Here is a 20,318-nt window from a genome sequence, read left to right as displayed (position 1 = left end):
AAAGTTACAGGATTTCAGCAGGAAGTTACTAGGTATGCCCTGAATGGAAATGAAGCAGTGTGACCAGCCCAAAACTTTTCCACGTGCAAAGAGTATTGAAATTGAGATCACATGTCACTCCCCCACAAGATCATGAGCACAAATCATCATGGATGCATAATAGAAAGGCTGTCTGGAAGGGGCCCCCAGCCACAGCGAGACTTTTGCCCTTACTATATGCAAATGTTAGGCTGGGAATCATTTGGAAACAAGGGAGTGCAAAGTGATAAATCTGGCTAAAGACAACAATAGTAAGTTTCTGTTACCTGCAGCAGCAACTCAAAGTGGAAGCCAGACAGCTACGCTTAAAGGACGATAAGCATCTCCTTCCAATAATTGGAGCAAAGAAAGCAAGGGAAGAAGCACTTAGAATAGAAAAGGTAGGTTCTCTCAGTCGCCGGGCTCTAATGTATGATGACATTCAGGCAGAAGAAACTCCCACAGAAGAAATGTGTGCTTCCACAGCAGATCACATACAGCGATGCAAGTGGTCACATTTCCAAAGCAGAAAGGCATGCATGTTGACAGAGAGTTCTGTCTATGCAGAAATATTAGGAAAGTTCATCATACACAGCAAATGTCCTCCCATCTGTACCTGTTGTCACTGCTTTGCCATTTGTGAAAGTGAAGTTCATTTCACGCATGTGTTATAGTTCTATAACAGGTAGTGGGGAACCTTTGGCCCTCCTGGTGTTGCTGGACTACAGTCTCCATCATCCCTGATGGCCATGGTTGCTGGAGCCGATAGGAGGCGTAGTTTATCAACATCTAGAGGGTTAAAGGTGCCCCACACCTTTCCTTATAAGGTCATCTGATTTTTTAAAGTCAGAAGTAGCCAGGCAAATTAGTTCCACCATGAAATCTTCTTGTTCCCTATATTTGAAAACGAAATAATCTGTTTGGAATCCAAGTGCATATGCTGGGTCCCAGCAAGCACAGTTCCAGCAAGCTATATACTGTATATGGTCAGATATCTACTACTTAGATCTGCTTTACCAAGATACCACTGTGCCTGTCCCTGAACATCTAAAACTAGGTGACAGATATTAGACTTATAAGGAGTAGATTGCTTACAACATTATATGAGATTTAGAAACATTTGAAAATATCTGGTCCATTTTTGTATGCTCTGAATAGCTGGCATACTTTGCTCCTGAGTATTACAATATGCATTCTAATAACTTACTTTGTAAAACTGTTTGCCCTCCTGGCCATGGAAATCCAAACTTGCACTTTGTGCCTATGAGGATTTGGGATGTGTACAAATTTTCATTCCCACAAGTTCCTAGTGCTGGCTACATGGATTCATATAACTTATCCACAGGAACAGCTGGAAGAGGATGCTGAGAAGCTAAGGAAATATGATGCTGTTGACGACAAACATGAAGCAATATATGATGTCATCAGTGACCAGGAAATGGTGGACAGAGTATTTGGTTTCTTACCTTCTTTAATCGGAGGCCAAGAAGGACAGGCTCCTCTGGGCTTTGAGGTAAGCAGCTGTAAAGTCAGTATTATATAGGCCTGTTCACCCCCAGGGGAAAAAACAGCGTATGAAGTGGCCACCTGGAGATAATATCTTAATAGAGAAGGTGTCCACTATGCACACCTTACAATGATGCTTATTAATAGCTGATATTGACACAGTTTTGTAGAGTGTCTTGGCTAAAAGGCAGGGTACAAATGCCTCAGACAAGCAAACAGCCTTGCTGGAGCCTCGGTATAAAAAGGGCCCTGCTGGGTCACACCAAAGGCCCATCTAGCCCAGCATCCTGTTCTTGCAGTGGCCAACCAGATGCATATGGGAAGCTCACAGTCAGGACACGAGTGCAACAACGCTCTCTGACTCATGTTCTCCAAACACTGCCTCTGATCCCAGAGGTAATGCAGCCATCAGGACTAGTAAGCTCTGATGTTTCTGTGGGAAGGCAGAGAGTGAAGGATAACAACATGAGAGAGAGAGAGAGAGCTGGTCTTTGCTGTGATTCTTTGCCCTGCAGGACTTGGAGACAAAGACACAGATGTACAAGCTGAACGAGGTGGACCTGGATATGATCCCAATGGCCATGGAGCTGGAGGAAGAGGAAGAGGAGACGAGTGGTCTTGCAGAATATTCATTCCCAAAATTTGCAGCCACTTACTTCCAAGGCTCCTCTACACATACACACATTCGACGGCCGCTGCGCCACCCATTGCTCTACCATGAGGAGAAGGATGATATTCTGGTAGTGTAACTCTTCTTCGCTGTGCTGCTTAAGTTCTGCTGACAACACTAGCAGCACCCTAGATCTTATTCTTTTTTTCTTTGTTTCCTGCAGGCCACAAAATGTTATTCTAGAAATAAAATAGAAAGAACATTGATGCTAGAATGCAAGATTTAGATTGTGTACACATCATACATTTAAAGGATGTTCTCACCCTCTTAATAATCCTGGGAATTGTAGTTTACCCCTCACAGAGCTATACTTCCCAGCACCTGTAACAAGAAATAGTTCCCAGGATCGGTTGGGAAGGCACATGCTTTAAATGTATGGTGTGTATGCAGCCCTTAGTCAATACAACTGCTAGATTAATTTATTTACCTTACAATATATTTGTTCAGTTCAAAGCAAAACCCTAATTTGCTGGGCAGCAATTTTTTCCAGAACTTTTTTTTTAAACACAGGTACTTTAAAAAATTTCACCGTCTCCCACATATGGGAGAGAATGCCTCATGCAGTCATTATCTAAAAACAAAGGGAGAATATGTATTTATTCATATGCAAATTTAATAAATGAAGTTTGTAAGATTGACTAAGATTTACTGAATCGGTTTACAATCCTCCATAAAAGAAACTATCATATGTGTCTCAACACAGGGCAAACTAACAAGCTGCTTTTACAGTATTGGCAAAAACCAGTACCAGCTACTGACTGAACTGCTGCTGCCATAGCTACTGCTACTATTGCAGATTATCTCACAAAGTTGTTATGGTTTCAGTACAGGCACACAGAACCTCACAAACTTCCGTGGGAATTAAGTGCATGCAAATACCCATGGGTAAAATATGTGACACGTTAGTTTTACCATTACTGTACTGTGCAAAACTATCTCATTGTGTGTCCTATCCGTATTAGGCATCTCTAGCTGTTTGGACCACCATCTTGCAGTTCATGGGTGACTTACCAGAGCCAGTAAAAAACACCAACAGCAAAAGCAGCTCTGAAGTGACTCAGGTCTATGACACCTTTGGCAAGAAAAACCAGCTGCAGCCCACAGGCAACTACAGTCCTGATGCGGTAAGAGGGAGGCATTGTTTTCCACAGCTATAATCTCATGAAAATTAGACCACTCCCCTTGAAGTATTTGCATCTTAACCTTTTCGCCTGTGCTGTTCTCCCCTGGGAAATTACCCGGGAAATTGTTATTTGCCCCCAAAGGTACTACTGTATTTGCAGTGGCATTTTGGGGGAGGGGAAGGATCTCAGAAGGGAAAGTCATTGTGTAGGAAGGATGACCTTTCACCCCCCCCCCATCTCCAAGTGCTGCAATCCTGACCTGGATTGAGGGACTCTCACAACTGTTTCATTTTTTATTTTTTTAAAGCATGCTAACTTACAAACACATGTTGAGGTTGGACTTGATAATTGGAGGCTAGAAGTCTGCATTTTAATTTGCTACATTCAAGAACTGAAGCAGACCTACCAAAACTCCCAAGCTGTATGTGGGGCTGTCAAGGCTGGGCTGTGGGGAGCAGCCTGAGGTGAGCTGGGAGAGCAGGGGTGGAGAGTAAGTCCAGACCAAAGGAGAAACTAGGAGGCAGGACTGAAAAGCAGCCAAAGGGTACAGGCACACACCATTGCTTGGGAAGACCATGTTGCTCATGCAAGACCTAATAAGAAAGAGGAAATCTATTGCAGTTCTTCCTTTCCTAGACTAGAGGATCCAATGACCCACCTAGATGATTGGGGTGTCTACCCAGAACTTGGAGATGCTAAATGGCCTTCATGTAGGTGCAACACACCAGGCAGCTGTAGACTAGAGCCAATTCTCCTCATTCAAACCCATGCAACTCCTGCCAGTAACACACTCACCAAGAATTGCCATCTATGAGATGCTTGATAATTATCCTGATTTTGCAGCCATCATAGAGATGCAAAGCCAAGAGGGTCATTAAGTGCTATATTATATAACTGGTACAGTGTGTATGGACCAGGGGATCTGTGTTTGATTGGTCAAGATGAAAGGGATTTTGCAGATGGTTGTTCCATGTTGTAGCTGGATTCTGGGGCTTAATAGTTAATTTCCTGCAATTAGTCCTTGCAGACTTGAATTGGTATAATTAATGAGGACAGGCTAGTTGCCTATGATTGCACCATTGTTAATTGTACCCTATTTTGGTTTGGAAGAAAATGGGTCATAGTTCATTAGGACTCTGTTGTGTGAAAAGAAAGTCCTACATTCCATTTACATTACTCAGTACATGATTTATAGTGCTGGGAGGGGGAGATAGTCTAGTGTGTGATTTAAAAAAAATAAATAAATAAAAATCTGCAAAGTACTTGGCAAGACCCTTGTCTCGCTTCTGACTGCAGTGAAAGCAGAGTTAGGGTTTCAGAAAATCCTTGGTTAAGCTGGAGAACAACCTAGCTCTCCTCCTCAAAGTGTTTTCTTCGACCAAATGTTTAAGATAAAAGTCTACCAACATTCTAGAAAGTGTTTTTGATTCCAGGTGATCTGCTGGTGAATTTATTGGAGCTTGCCTAAAAACTCTACATGCTCCCATGGCATCTTTTCTCGCCACTTCTTTGTGTGATTACCTGTGCCTTATGAATAACTTGTTAAATCCGAAAGTTTGCAGTGGTACGATATGTCATCCACCCGTGTCTTTCATATTGTGGGATCCAGAATCACCAGCATAAGATATATTGTGGAAAACAAATCATTCTTATTTTCCATTGGAATTCCTGCATGTACTACTTGACTGGAAAGTTCTCAGGAAACAGTGCTTGAGACTGTAGAGAATATTTTCCCTTAATTTAGCAGTTGCCACTGACTTTTGAGGATCAAAGTTCATAATGAACATTTCTGTCTTAGAGGGACAACAGGAAGGACAAGTTCTCCAATGTCATTTCATCTGTGAAACTAATACGCAGCTCCAAGCTGACTGGAAAGGTAGGCTATGTTTTGACATTGGATTTGAACAGTGCTATTTTTACAGAAAAAGAGGTGCCAGAACTCACCATGAACGCCTCCCTTGTTCTCTTATAATAGCAGTGGTGTCCACCTGAGAGGTGCCAGAACTGAGTTCTGATGAGTTCCAGCTGGGGAAAAAGCCCTGGGCTTGAACTACATTGTTTAATAATAAGTACTCTGGGCAACAGTATTTAATAGAAAAATTGCATATGAAAACATGTCCATTCTGAGTCAAGTGACCAGACTTGATGTTAAACGGGGGGAAAAATGTTTGTAAGAGTAGGACAATTTGGTTGCTTGCACAGAACTCAAAAGACAAAAAGAATTACAACCCCCTTGCTGAACGTTATAAAGAAGGCACAAAGACAATAGGGCATGGGTAGGCAAACTAAGGCCCGAGGGCTGAATCCAGCCCAATTGCCTTCTAAATCTGGCCCGCGGACGGTCCGGGAATCAGCGTGTTTTTACATGAGTAGAATGTGTGCTTTTATTTAAAATGCATCTCTGGGATATTTGGGGGCATAGGAATTTGTTCATTCCCCCCCCCAAAATATAGTATGCCCCCCCACAAGGTCTGAGGGACAGTGGACTGGCCTCCTGCAGAAAAAGTTTGCTGACCCCTGCAATAGGGTGTGGGAGGATTATGTCTCAAGAATTAAAAGGAAATGAAGGCTGCAATCCTATTCAGGACCAAGTCCCACCGAACTCGCATTTTGTTGTCGCTGATCCTCTGATCAACAATAAATATGACGGGACAGATGGATTTACTTCCAAATAAGCATTCATAGTGCATCGGTTTGAATTAAGAATTAAGAAGAAGAAGAAGAAGAGTTTGGATTTGATATCCCGCTTTTCACTACCTGAAGGAGTCTCAAAGCGGCTAACATTCTCCTTTCCCTTCCTCCCCCACAACAAACACTCTGTGAGGTGAATGGGGCTGAGAGACTTCAGAGAAGTGTGACTAGCCCAAGGTCACCCAGCAGCTGCATGTGGAGGAGTGGAGACGCGAACCCGGTTCCCCAGATTACGAGTCCTGTGAGAGCAAACAAGCCCCATCTAGTCTAGCATCTTGTTCTCACAGTGACCAGCCAGATGTGCATGAGAAGCTCACAAGCAGAACCTGAGCACAATAGCACTTCTTGTTTTGCAGTTTCCAGAAACTGGTAATCAGAGGCATTCTGAATGCAGCTAGTAGCCATTGATAGCTATATCCATGAATTTGTCTAATCCTCTTAAAGCCATCCAAGTTGGTGGTCATCACTGCCTCTAGTTTAACAATGCACTGTGTAAAGAAGCACTTTATTTTGTCTATTCCGAATCTTCAGTCATTTACCGAACATTGAATTGAATCTTTAAATTCCTAAATGGCTCGGAGGCAGGATCACTTCCTTCCATGTGATCTTCATCTGGGGCCCTCAACCAGGTTCCCCTGTCTAGTGAAGTGAGTCAGATTATGTCAGCTGGGATAACTCAGTCGGTAAAGCACAGGACTCTTAATCTCAGGGTCCGTAGGTTGAAGCCCTACATTGGGCAAAAGATTTCAGCATTGCATGGGGTTGGGCTACACAACCCTGGTAATCCTTTCCAACTCTACAATTCTATTAAAGAGAGAGGACCTTTTAAGTGGTGGCACCCTGGTTATGGAATGCTCTCCCCAGAAAGACTCATCAGTCACTTGCATTAGGATCTCTCCAGTGGCTGGTTAAACCCTCTTCTTTCACTTCCAGGTTACTTAATAAATAAGATTCCCCCCGCTATGCTTTAAAGGTAAAGGTAAAGGGACCCCTGACCATTAGGTCCAGTCGTGTCCAACTCTGGGGTTGCGGCGCTCATCTCACGTTACTGGCCGAGGGAGCCGGCGTACAGCTTCCGGGTCATGTGGCCAGCATGACTAAGCCGCTTCTGGCGAACCAGAGCAGCGCACAGAAACGCCATTTACCTTCCCGCCGGAGCGGTACCTATTTATCTACTTGCACTTTGACGTGCTTTCAAACTGCTAGGTGGACAGGAGCTGGGACCGAGCAACGGAAGCTCACCCTGTCGCAGGGATTCGAACCGCCGACCTTCTGATCAGCAAGCCCTAGGCTCTGTGGTTTAACCCACAGCGCCACCTGCTATGCTTTAGTGATGTTCTATTGATTTTATATGTTTTTGTGCTACTTTTGGTTTTGGTGATACTTCTGTTTTAGTTGATGATTCAATGTGTGAACTGCCCAAAGAACATGGCTAATTGAGAGGTATATAAATGATAAAAACAAAATTAGGGAAAGTACCACAGCTCCGTGGCAGAGCATCTGTTTTTGATGGGCCCAGGTTCAATCCTGGACATCTCCAGGTAGGGATGGGAATGCCCCAGTCTGAAACTCTGGAGAGTTGCTGCCAGTCGGTGCAGACAAGACTGAGCCAGATGGACTGATAGTCTAAGACAACTTCCTATCCTCCTATATGTGAACAAAATTAAAATGAAGTATGTATAGGAGATTTGTGTGTGAGTGAGTGTAGAGGCAAGGGGATGGTTCCATAGAAGAGAATGTTATCAGTTATATGTCACAATTTCCTATCCTAGAATTAAGTGTATTTATTGAAAACAACCTTTCATGAAAGAGGAGGAAAATGGTTTCCTGCTTCATTTTAGGTGGCCAACCAGCTGAACAATGGGGAAGATATGTTTCGGGAGGAAAGCACTGTGTCTGAGGGACCTATGTCTAACCTTGAGAAAGTGCACTTCATTATTGGCAATGCTATCCAGCGTCCTGCCATCAGGTATTATATATTAAGGGGCAGCTTACATTTTCAGATTACAGAGTATATCCAAATGACCTGCCAGAAGAGTCTGGGTTCATCTTAATTTCATCCATTTTTTTTAATATTCTGTATTTCTGGTATATTAACTAGGCCAACATTTGTGGGTATGTGGCCATTTGCAAACTGAGATGGGCGTCACATGCAGAACACCACCTTTTTTTAATTGGTGGCAATAGGATGCTTCTTTCCAGCCTAATTTCAGCAAGGAGAGGGGTGGGAACAAAGACCCTGTGGGTCCCAGGAAAGCCCTATGGCAACCCTTGAAGTAGGTATTCTTGAAAGAACAAGAATGAGGCAGAAATGTAGCATAGGTAGGGCTTTTGTATGTGGGATATGAGGGCCTTTGCCTCAGGCAGCAAAATGTGTTGAGCCACTCCTGCATATAGCCCTTAGAAAAATGTATTAAAAATTGTGTAGACCTCTACCAGATTGAGCATAAGGTACCAAGGTGCAGCATTTCTTACAAAACAAAAAGCACAATGTAATCAAACAGGCTTCAAGTACCGGTATACCCAATTGTAGCATGGAAATTTTACATGGATCTGTTTAGCAAAAAGTCTGTCATTGGGGATGAGGATCATTTTGCTAATTAGTTTTCTTTCACAGGGATGAAATTTACTGTCAGATCTGCAAGCAACTCACTGAGAATAAAAACCAAACCAGTTATCTGAGAGGCTGGATTCTGCTGTCTCTCTGTCTTAGTTCCTTCTGTCCTTCAGACAAGTTTGTGAAGGTAGTTATTCTGAAGTTGATTTTTTTACAGTATGTTGGAATCTAGAATATCAAGAATGTACAGGATTGTGTCTGTGATGGGTGTGCATAGAGAGGGGAAACTGCTTAAAGAAAAAAGCCCATCGCTACTGCCCCTCACCACCACCACCTTCCACTGCCCTCACCCTCATGGTGCCTCCCCACCTTATTCCCTTTCCTTCTCTTCTCTTCTCTTTTCTCCCCCCACCCTGTCACCTTCCACCACTTCACCATCTTGAGATGCTGTTATCCTAAAATAACCTCATTGGCAACTCTAGGATCCTGGCATAGGTGCCAACTCCCTGGAGCCCTGGGTGCCCAAGTACCCACAAAATTCCCCATGAAGGGACTGGGCACCCACAAATTTCGGTGCCAGGGCCATGCACGTTGCATGATACCCATGGCCCCAGCCCCCAGGGTCGCAGGGCCAAGCTGGCACTCCTGGATCCTGGTGCCATCTTGGAGCTTTTTTCCTGGCAACCACAGAAGAGGGGATGAATGAAGAGAAGGCAGTGGAGATTATGGTTGTGGCAGTGAAGGTAGCAGTGCATAATTGTGGGGTAGGAAGAAATTCCTCCTTGCAGAATGGCAACTAGGGAAAAAATGTCACTTTCCTTGAGGTCAAGGAGTATCAAAGAATATGATGATGTTTGGGAAATGATATTCAAAACCCAGAAAGAGAAGAGGTGTAAACCAAGAGTAAATATTTTCACAAGTTCTACATACCTGTATTAGATGGTTAATAAGGATTTGGGGATATTCTTTGCTTTCTAATACTGTGGTTTGCTTTATACTTCTAGTACCTACTGAATTTCATCCAGGGTGGACCAACATTATATGTCCCATACTGTGCTGAAAGACTGAAGCGCACATATATGAATGGAACACGATCTGACCCACCTAGTTGGCTGGAGCTGCAGGTAACCATCATTTTATCCTTTTCTCACACTGATGAAACTTGCTGGGTTGTAACAGAAGGCAGTTAACCTCCTTATGGGGTCTGTGCGTTTTACTGCTTTCTGCACTAGTCTGTCTGGAATTGCTTCCTTGTGTTCACTTACTCTTTAGACAAAGGCTAAAGTGATAGTTTTGATTCCTAGTGATGAGGGACAGACGATACAGAAGGAATGGGACAGAGCACAAGCTAAGAAATGGCCAGAGCAGTCTAGTCAGGTGGAACAGCAGCACAATAGGCATCTGCACTTGGGGAAATAGGGCAACTATTAAATTCAGGGATTTTAAAAAAGTTTTTTCCCCCCTGAGCTTTTGGGGGGAAATGTGAAAGGCGGAACAAGGAAAATTTGAGAAGGAGACCTGTCTTGTTCATGATGTCATACAGATGCGCATTAAAAAGTGAGTGAGGAAAAGTGTGGCTTTGTCACAGAAAGTGTCCAGTGTGGAAGCAGTGGATGCCATTGGCAGATTGTTGCAGTAGATGGTTTGTGTCTTGTCCCCTTTGCTTGTTTTTCCAGTTCTGATAGATGGCAAAAACATACAATTTTTGCAATAAAACGCAATTGCAGCAACAACCTGCCTAGTGCGGATGGGCAAAATACTGCTGAGTCCCGTGCCCCCCTCCCCCCCCCCGCGTGCTCCCCAGCCCCAAACAGCCTCTCTTAGTTGTCCCAGGACCAATTTCCATTCCTGTGGCAGGAGTGGCGAGTCTTTAAGTACTCATTTGTTCTCTTTTTGTCTTTGGAGTTTGGCCACTGGGAAGTGCATTTCTGGAGAATATAATGCTATCTTGCTATGTAGAACCTCAGTTTTTATTGTGAAATTCGGTACTGATATTTTGCTCTTAAAATGAATACGGTACTTGTAATTAAACCCCAACTCCAGCTGCAAGAACAATGAATGCAATTAAGATAAGCTATTCAAGGGACAATTGAGGCAGTATATATTACTAATCCTATATCCAGGATCATGGGGAATATTTTTTTAAAATTAATATTGGAAAGGGTCTTTCCTGGCCACAAGGAAGAGCATTGCTGTATTAAGTGGTGTGCCAAACTTTCATTATTAAACACTTCCAGTTAATTGCAGAGAAGACATGCGTCTGCAGTACTAAAGGGCTTTAGAGTAGAAGATGAAGCCTGAATGTTACTACACAATTACTTTTGTCTAATAGCATCTGGAAGAGTCAGGTTTCTCCCCTTTATCTGAAAGGTGGATATTTGTGTAATGATTTGGGATTCTCATTGCGTGGCCAGGCGAAGTCCCCCCGCACCCCGGGGCAGCCCCTGAGGGAAATAAAGACTCATGACAACGTTCTATGGGATTAAATTGGCCACAACTTTATTAATATTTCAGATGTAGGAAGACCTTGGCTCAGGCATTGGGCGTTTATCCTTCCCAGCCCCCCAGCCAGGGTTCTGGGTACCTTCAGGGTTATCCAGCATGATTGGGAAGTGGGCTAGTCTGGAGAACATATGTTCAAGCAGGTAGCCCACCCCCCTATGTTCGCTGCCGCTGGAAGGGGAGGGCAGTGACGACCCTGGGCGTTTGGTCAATGCCTCCCCCTGAGACCCCTTTAACGGGAACCCTGTTATCGCCGCCACAATGGGGGCTGGGGTCACCGCCCCACGCCCCCCGATCCTGTAAATGACTAAAGTTGTGACGAATTGCTACGGGAAAGGCGAAACCTGCCAATGCAGGGAAATTCCTTTCCGGCCCTTCAACAGCGACCTTGTCATAGCAGCGCCTGCGTGCCTGTGTGGCTGTGGAAAAAGGTGGTTAAACCTGCAAAGTAAGCATCAGTTGAGGGAGTGGGGGGTGGGGAAGCTCTGATTCCAACGGCTGCTTCCCAGGTATGACTCGAGATCTATTGTGTGTAGTGCATAATCCCTCCCTCTACCTGGCCAATCCCCCTTGGCAACACCTCCCAGCCGGGATTGGGCGGCTGCTAGCATAGGTGGAGTCCACAGGTATCCCAACCTGGGAAGGTGAAGCCAGTCCAACTGCCAGGAGCTGCCACCGTGATTCAAAGGGACCCCCCGCAACCTTGCAACATGCGCACCCCGTTTGATGTGGGGAACGCTCATTATAGCTGCAATATAGAGCAAGTGTGGAGAAAGTTGCTTTGCGACTCTGCCCCTGTCTTTCTTTGGCTTCCAGGCAACAAAGAATAAGAAGCCTATTACACTTAGTGTGACCCTGATGAATGGCAGCAGCATCACAGTCTCAGCAGATTCAGCCTCCATTGCAAAGGAAATTTGCCAGCGTGTTGCTGAGAAAACTAACCTGAAGGATACATTTGGTTTCTCTCTCTATATTGCTTTGTACGACAAGGTGAAATAACATTGCATGCGGGGTGAAATCTGCCTAAATGCATTCGGGTGGGGGGGGGGCATCTGCACAACTCTTTTAAATTTCAGTTACGTTTTGTGCGTGGGCGTGGGGAGAGGGCTCTGCCAGCTGTTTTGGGCTCTCCTTTTCCTTTGCTATCAGTGTAGCACAACTCTTCACATGTGAAAATGCAATTTCCCATATTTTAAGCCTGATTGTTTGTCCATCTTCCCACAGTAATTGCAGCAAGGAAGGTGTGCTTTTAGTTCTGAAGACCAGTTTGCACTTTGGGCTTTTTAATGTGGCCAGAGTTTACACAAACACACACATATACCAACATAGATTGAATGTGCTTGTGGTTATCCTGGTCATTTGAAAGTCATACTATGAGATCAAAATTTCCAGCATCCGTATGATAAGTAGCCCATTGCATGCAGCTTGTAGATTTCGTGCTCCTGGTAGCAGATTCACACAAATAGTCACACGTGCCTATTCAGTCTGCATGGGCAAAAAGTCTACATGACATCCTGTTTAAAGAATGAGCCCATTTATATCAACCTATGTTGGATACTCAAGTAATGAATAGCTTGTTACCTTCTAGCAATCATCTGGGTCTCAAAATACAGTGGAATAAATGTGGTGGTGGTATTGGTATGCATTTATATCTCTTGTTTTAATATCTACAAATGTGACTAGCTACATAGTTCTATACATGGCTTTTTTTAGGAATAATGTTTGTATCAAGCCCCTGCCCTGACCTCAACAAATACCCTAGAAGGGCATAAAATGAAACCACCTTCCCATCCATGCATTACCATACACTGGCCTGGGGCTGATAGGAGTTGTAGTCCAAAACAAAAAACAAAAAAAACCTGGAGGGTACCAGGTTGTTGGTTTTTTAAATTAGATTTACGGTATATACTGCTCTTCATCAAAAAAAAAAAATCTCCGGATAAGAATACAAGATGGAAACACAAATAGTTTAAACCAGTGCTTTTCTTCTAGAAAAAGAGCTGTCGGTACTGGCGTACTCTTGAGTATCCCCAGAAAAAAAGCACTGGTTAAAACAGAAAACAACAAAACAATAACCCCGCATCCCACAAACACATTTAAAAGGCTGTAGAATGTTAATCAGCCAAAGGCCTGGTTGAAGAGGAACATTTTTGTCTGGCACCTAAAGATATATATAATGAAGGTGCCAGGCGAACCTCCCTTGGGACAGCATTCCACAAGCCACCTCAGAAAAGGCCTGCTCTCATGTTGCCGCCTTCTGTACCTCTTGTGCAGGAAGCGCACGAGGAAGGGTCTCTGGGTATATGGGGAGAAGGCTGCCTTACACCATGCTGCTAATTAATTATCCTGGTGAAATTTTCATTCACAACTTATCCCCTTACATGAGATGACTTGGGGGCATTTCCCCGAGATTATTAGAATACCCATTAAGGAAAACAACCTCATTTATCTTTGAAATGGGTGATGTTGATGTTGTTAGGCTTGGTCGCTTGGTGGCGAACGGGAACACATAATGGATGCCATTTGCCAGTGTGAACAAATGGAAAAGGAGAAGGGTGGCCATGAACGCCACACTCCCTGGCGTCTGTACTTCAGGAAAGAGGTCTTCACTCCATGGCACAACTCTAAGGAAGATCCTGTCAGCACTGAGCTCATCTATCATCAAATCATCCGTGGCATTCGATATGGAGAATACCGCTGTGAGAAGGTGGGTTTTTCATTCACTAATACATGGAGTCCAAAGGCACTTTGGGAAATGGATTGATTTGCTATACATAATCAGTCTTCCCAGGGGCATTTATTTGACAAATGGATCTTTCCTTACTGTTTCAATATTCTATTCAATGCCATCAGTGCAATTCATCTGTATATGTGTGCTATACAAACCTCTGGATCAAACCTGCTTGGGAGAAGATGAATATCTAATTTGTCTAGTCTGGGCAATGACTGACATTAGGTTAAAGCCTCTTCTAGCAAATCACCAAACCTGATTAATTGTCATAGGAGGAGGACTTGGTGGAGATAGGAGCCAAATATTGCTACGTCCAGTTTGGAGAGTCCATCCAAAATGAGTTGGTTCAAAACATGCTCCAGGAGTGTATCCCAGCAAAGCTGCTGAAGTCTAAATCCAAGGAGAAGTGGGTGAGCCTCATCACATATGCTCACGCCAAGGTAAGAACACCCAGGGGTACATACTGGGACTAACATAACCCATAGCTTCTGTCTTAATATAACTTTGTTTTATAATGCATTTGTCCTTCTGTGCTTTCTTCTGGAACAGAAAATAAGTGTCCTAGAGGAATGTGGCAGAGGAAAAGAGGACCAATATATTTGCCCCCTATGGTTTACTAAGGAGGATTGAGCAGGGTGTCCTACTGAACAAATTTATGACAATTGAGAGGTTTCAACAAGTTGACAAATTGTGTATGGGCCTGACAGGGGTGATGGATTGCTAATGGTGCACCCTGTTTCTTTCACTTCACTGAGCATTCGCTGCTGCTGCTGCTGCTGATTTCCCACTTACCTCTTCTGTTCTCCTGCAGCTTTTCTCTTTCCCTATGCCCTTCCCCCTTTGCGTTGGTGGCAATAGCAGCTGAAGTGAACAGTCTTTGAAACACTTGGGGAGAACTGACTGTTGTCTTTCAGTATTTTATCCTTGGTGGATGTGCACCAGGAAATCCCATGTATCACCTATATGTTGCAGAGCATTTGGAGGAATTCAGCAAACATGAATTCCAAACTGGACTTACTTGATCCATACTTTCCAGACTGAAATATGGATTGGACATGGGTCCGCTTGAGAATCTACACTCGGTCCATATTCCATGATCAGGTGGTCATGTATCCCAGAGTCTCTAAGAGCAGTGATGACATGCATGCCCATGAAAATATCCACATCCCCACACACCTGCAATTCCTCTTGAGAGCAGAAGCGCATCATCAGTACCTGTTTTCCTAGGGGAATTGCCGGCTTATTTGTATATGTGGATGCAGCTGTTGCTAAGTAAAAAGGAGAAGGGTCACATCTTGCCTTTGGCAGTTTGGGGGTACTTAAAGACAGCTCTGCCACTTCAAAGGATTTTAAAGTATTTCTAAATCTGTGGGCTTGAATGGAGTTTTGAGGGTTTCCCCCATAAAAGTCTGCATAGACACAGAAGAGAGATGGTTGTCACTGAAGGGAAATCTGGAAGGGAGCAGACTTAGTCACCTCTCCATCTCTATGTTGCAGGCCCCTTATACCCAGGACCGACTTTCCTCTCAGAACGTGAAGGAGCAGCTGGTGGATTTTGCCCGCTTTCAGTGGCCTCTGCTCTTTTCTAGATTCTTTGAGGTCACCAAATTTTCAGGTAATGTCATCCCCTTTTGTGTTGGTGAGGGTACGGAGGGGAGGAATATCTGATGTAAGAAAAGGTCGCCACACTACCTTTTTAAAAATTGTGTTTACAGGGCCAAGTCTGCCCAAGAACCATTTTATAGTGGCAATTAATTGGAAAGGGATCTGCTTCCTAGATGAGTCAGAAAAGAGACTTCTAGACCTGTCTTTCCCAGAAATCACTGGCATCCACACAAACAGGTAAGTCTACTGGGACACCGTGGGTCCAAGAGAGCATAGGTACTGCATCCTCACCGAAATTCTGCTCAATATTAGAAATGCATTTTATCATTGCAGGACCCTCTTGGGAAACTGAAATAAGTGCACAGTCCACTGGGACTATTGCAGTGAGGCAGGTGACATGACTGTGTGCTCCCTCACAGCAGAGCAGCAGAGTCCCCTCTTGGAACTCTCAACAAACCAAAGGATGCTCAGCTCCTACCTCCTCTGCATATCCTTGGCCACATTTGATTCTTCTGTCTTCCTTTCTCAGCAATTATGTCAGGGGGAGGAGAAATCAAGCACCCAGTTTACACAGGAAGCTGCCTTATACTGAGCCAGATCACTGGTCCACCTAGCTCAGTACTCCCTACAGTGGCTAGCAGTAGCTCTCCCAAGATTTCAGGGAGTGTTCTTTCCTAGTCCTACCGAGTTTCAAAAAGCATCCTCTTCTTCAAGGAGCAGGTGTGGAGTTCTGTTTACTCAAGAGTATGAAATCTTATAGTATCTCACTGTTCCCTTACAGCACTGTGCTTCCTGTTCCCCCTTTGCTTGAGAATGAGCATTGCAGGATAAGATGTCTCTGTAAGGAGACATGGAAGGGCTGAATGTACAAATTTGACTTCCCTCTAGGAGTTGGTGATTCTGTTCCAGCTTTGGAAATGATCAGGTCTCGTCCTTGCCACCCCTTGCTTTTTGATCCATGTTAAGAGACTCTATTATGAATTAATGGATTTGAGGACATTTGGACCCTTATTCTGAAGGCTGTAGGTGGATGTAGAGCTTTGCTTTCCTGCAGCTCCTGGAGCCATCTTCTCTTTAACAAATTACTTCTGTGTTTTACAGGGCAGTCAAGGCGTTCGGACAAAGTTGCACCCTCAACACCTTGCGTGCCGAAGAGTTTGTCTTGACATCGGTCAACAGCGTTGTCATTGCTGAGCTGGTGGTCATGTTTCTGCAAGGACTGAAAGAGAGGTCACAGTATGCTGTGGCAATGCAAGAAAAGAAGCAGCAAGGTAACTTAGGGTGCTTTCAGATGGAAAAGTTTCCATGGGTCAGGTTATGCTGAATCAATGTGTCCAATGGAGGGCTGGTTTGGGCTCCTCTCTCTGCTGATAGATGTCAGGTGCAGATTATGACTCCCCCAGCAGCTGCTGGGTGTGGTCCCATCCAAACCTGTGTGCATCATTTGTCCCCTCTTAGTGAAAGACGTCATTGAGCTGTTTACCAAAATGAGGCAGCATTCCTGGCTCGTAAACAGCACACCGCCTAGCTTTACACCCAGCTCTTGATGAGGACGGGTTTTTGCTATTGGAAGAACTGAGGGAAAAAGTTTACTCGTCTTCCCCGCAGTCTCAGTTCAAATGCTTTAGCTTCTCCACCTTCTTTTAAGGAAAAACATGTTCTTGATTTATTACACACAATTTATATACCACTTGATTCTAAGAAATACTCTTAAGTGGAAAGTGTTGAGAGATCCAGTCACAAATCTCCCACATCCCCTGAGGTGGCATGAGAAATTGTTAGTGGGGAAAGTGAGCAGAAATGGGTAATGATGTAGCAGAAGAATGGAACAAAAATCGGGTCACTGAGGTAAAAACAAGATTGGGAAAGAAGGGAAACTGTTGAGTCACATGACTTGTTGATGTACACACCACACATTTAAAGCACACACCCCCAAAAGAATCCTAGGATTCTTGGTAAGAGTGCAGGAAATTGTAGCTTTGTGTGGCTTAAACTACAGTTTATAGGATTCTTTGGAGCAGGATGTTTGTGCTTTAAATGTATGGTGTGTACACAGCCTTATGAGCACAAAACACAATTTGACATACATCTTCCTTATTTATTTATTGTTAAATTTATATACCACCCTTCACCCGAAGATCTCAGGCAGATCACAAGATAAACAAATGTGATTTACTGTTCATTTCATGGCAAGTTACTCTCATGGCCCACTTGTCACAAATGCTTGATACAAACCAGAGGCACCAGTTTCTGATGGAGAATGTGGGGGCCAACATCAAAGGAGCTGGGGGCAGAGCCGAACATGTCGGCAGCATGTCTTCCATGGCCAGCAGCTCCTTCCCCTCTGTGGCAGGAGGAGGAGGAGATGGAGCCAGCTATTGAAGCTGCGCTGTGCTCAGCTCCACACTTGGCCTCCTCCACGGAGAGGCAAGTCTGTCCAGTGGCGTAGCAAGGGAGGGGTGGTGGGGCCAGGGTGCACCGGGTTCCAGGGGAGGGGGGTGACACTTTGCGGCCCCTCACACCACTCCTCAAGCCGAGCCCCGCCGCCCGGCACCCCATCCGTGCTGCTTTATGGATGGCCGGGGCAGCCCCACGGGCCGATGCTCCCTCGGCGGCTCCCTCGAGTGGAGCAGCAGCGCCGACTCAGATGGACTGCGCATGCACGACATTTCCGCGCATGTGCAGTCTGTGTCAGGACGGCCCGCCCCCAGGAAGGTACCTCTGCACGGTGTTCGCCGCCCCGGGTGGCCAAGAGGCTTCCTCCGCCCCCTGGGTCTGTCCCCCTCAAAAAAAATCACAGGGGGTCTAAAAGGACTCAGCTTCTAGGAAGTGGCACCCCTGATACAAACTCAGATATCAATATTTGCACAAAATAGCTGCATAACTGATCCCTAAAGGTCTTGTGGGAAAGTCTGAGGACTCATGGCATGGTCTGACTCTGAAAACAACCCCCCCCCCCGATTTTCTCTCAGGTGTGCAATAGCTAGACAGCATTACTGCAGTTCGTTTTCTCTCTTTCTTCCCAGATGACTCCACAATTCTGGCCTTTAAGAAGGGGGATTTGCTGATTTTAGCCAAGGACAGAGGACTAGAAAAAAGCCAAGGCAGGATGCATGCCCGTGGCAGGAGACTGGAAGGAAGCCAATGTTGGATCTATGCTCAGAATGAGCGAACTGATAAATCTGGGCTTGTGTCACAAGATGCAATCTATGTCATCCCCACCGTTACGAAACCTTCTAGTCAATTACTGGTAAGAATAACCAGGATAAATGGCTTCCATCTCCTCTCTGCTCATATCACCAGCATATTTTTAAGCACATATCCCTCCCCCAAGAGTCCTGGGAACTGTAGGTTGCTAAGGGTGCTGGGAAATGTAGTTCTTTGAATGGTAAACTACAGTTCCCAGGATTCTTCAGGGAAGCCATGTGCATTAAATGTATGGCATGGATATGACTTCTATTAAGGTAACATGCTGAAACCCACAAAAAATGTGTAGAGAGTGTTTCAGAGGAACGGAAGAAAATAGCCGTACTGAACAAGGGCTTGCTGGAGCCTTTGGGGAAATTGTCAGAGCTAACTCTGATCCCTTTTTAGATCTTGAGTAGAAACGTAGTATCAGGCTTCCTTGATCTGTTGTGGACTGTAATTATTGTTGAACTACTTTAAATTGCATTTTTAACATTGTTTTCTGTTTTGAGTATTTGTTTCAATTATCAGTTTCATGTAAGTTTCAAGTACATCAAAGCAGCAACAGTAGTTCCAGTTATACATTGACTTGATTTCTGGATTTTACATTGTGCTCTCTTGGGGGCCTCTTCTAATGCAATGCTTGTCCCTGTGGGAATTCTTTTGGAACTATTAAGGGAAATGTTGGCAGGCCTGGTAATCCTTCCTTGCTCTGAAGAAGTGTCTGTAAGCAGACCTGGCAGGAAATGAGCATCCTGCCCACAAATCTTTCCTGAAGCATCAGCACGGGTGGTCGGTGTCTGACATCTTGGCAAGAAGCCTGTAGCCTTCAAGGGGCTGTGTCTTTTCAGAGCCTGCTGATGATGTCGCCTGAACAACGGAGGTTGGCGTCACTGAATTCTCGCACAGAGGAGCATGAGGAAGAAGAAGCAAAAGTGAAGCCATATACTCTGGAAGAATTCTCCTATGAGCACTTCAGGTATATTTATTCCTGTGCCTTGCAGCTTCCTGTTCAGTTTCTCCCGGAGCCTGTTACTTCCTGAAAGTCATGCTGCTTTTTCAACCAACAGTTGCATGTTATTTCGCTTAAACCTATCTTAGTTATTGCATCCTACTCCATCTTCCATGTGATGGAAATGACTCTTGTGGTGACCCCTCTTGCCATTCCTTATCTGCTGATGGGCACTGAGATACTGTTCCAGCCAGGATTTCACCCATATTCAAATGCAAATCAGAGTACACATCAGAGTTGGCACCAATCTCCATTTGGCAACATAGAAAAAAGGGGCCTAATCTTCAGAAGTGCAAGAGAAGCAGTGGAAACCTCCTCCCCATGGGTCTAGTTAGGTCCTGCAGGGGTCATAATTTGGCCTGTGGGGCTGCTTCTCCAAGCCATACCCACCTTAAGCCATGTGTGGCTGCATAGGAACATTCATGAGCTCAACATGCAGTCCCAACTGATCCATGGCAAGCAGAGCTCACTCTTAATACTCTTCAGTTGATTGGTGCCAATAGGAAGCCCTGCTGGGATCAGCTGCACTAGGGAGTTGCCTATCAGAAACTCCCTTGTTCAGCAGATAGTGCTGTCAAGTTGGAGTGAGGAGGGAAGGACCTGGCCCATTGGCCGGGTCCGGACCCCTGCCTCTGTGCTAGAGGGTGACCTGTTTCAATATTGGTAAACGTTAGCAGGTGCAGGGAATTTTAGGTTGGATCCATGCCGGGCAGGGT

At 44.8% G+C, this 20,318-nt stretch overlaps 1 protein-coding gene across 5 annotated transcripts in view; it reads left to right on the top strand.

The window, feature by feature from the left end:
* The window catches only part of MYO7B (myosin VIIB), a 55,037-nt gene that overhangs the window by 23,140 nt on the left and 11,579 nt on the right, over nt 1–20,318 (top strand). For 3 of the 5 annotated variants that reach the window (XM_033149980.1, XM_033149978.1, XM_033149982.1), the window contains 16 exons: nt 312–419; nt 1,364–1,531; nt 2,040–2,264; nt 3,157–3,318; nt 5,117–5,194; nt 7,851–7,978; nt 8,627–8,753; nt 9,571–9,690; nt 11,885–12,058; nt 13,548–13,775; nt 14,072–14,239; nt 15,297–15,414; nt 15,515–15,641; nt 16,506–16,675; nt 18,431–18,654; nt 19,442–19,569. In XM_033149980.1, coding sequence (XP_033005871.1) covers nt 312–419; nt 1,364–1,531; nt 2,040–2,264; nt 3,157–3,318; nt 5,117–5,194; nt 7,851–7,978; nt 8,627–8,753; nt 9,571–9,690; nt 11,885–12,058; nt 13,548–13,775; nt 14,072–14,239; nt 15,297–15,414; nt 15,515–15,641; nt 16,506–16,675; nt 18,431–18,654; nt 19,442–19,569 — 2,453 coding nt within the window. The remainder of the gene's footprint in view (nt 1–311; nt 420–1,363; nt 1,532–2,039; nt 2,265–3,156; nt 3,319–5,116; nt 5,195–7,850; nt 7,979–8,626; nt 8,754–9,570; nt 9,691–11,884; nt 12,059–13,547; nt 13,776–14,071; nt 14,240–15,296; nt 15,415–15,514; nt 15,642–16,505; nt 16,676–18,430; nt 18,655–19,441; nt 19,570–20,318) is intronic. The other 2 variants (XM_033149979.1, XM_033149981.1) reach the window with 2 other exon arrangements.

The sequence above is a fragment of the Lacerta agilis genome, chromosome 5, assembly GCF_009819535.1.
Source record: "Lacerta agilis isolate rLacAgi1 chromosome 5, rLacAgi1.pri, whole genome shotgun sequence".
NCBI classification, from domain to species: domain Eukaryota; kingdom Metazoa; phylum Chordata; class Lepidosauria; order Squamata; family Lacertidae; genus Lacerta; species Lacerta agilis.
The sequence above is the reverse complement of the archived record's forward strand: the minus strand, read 5'-3'. Positions and strand labels throughout refer to the sequence as shown.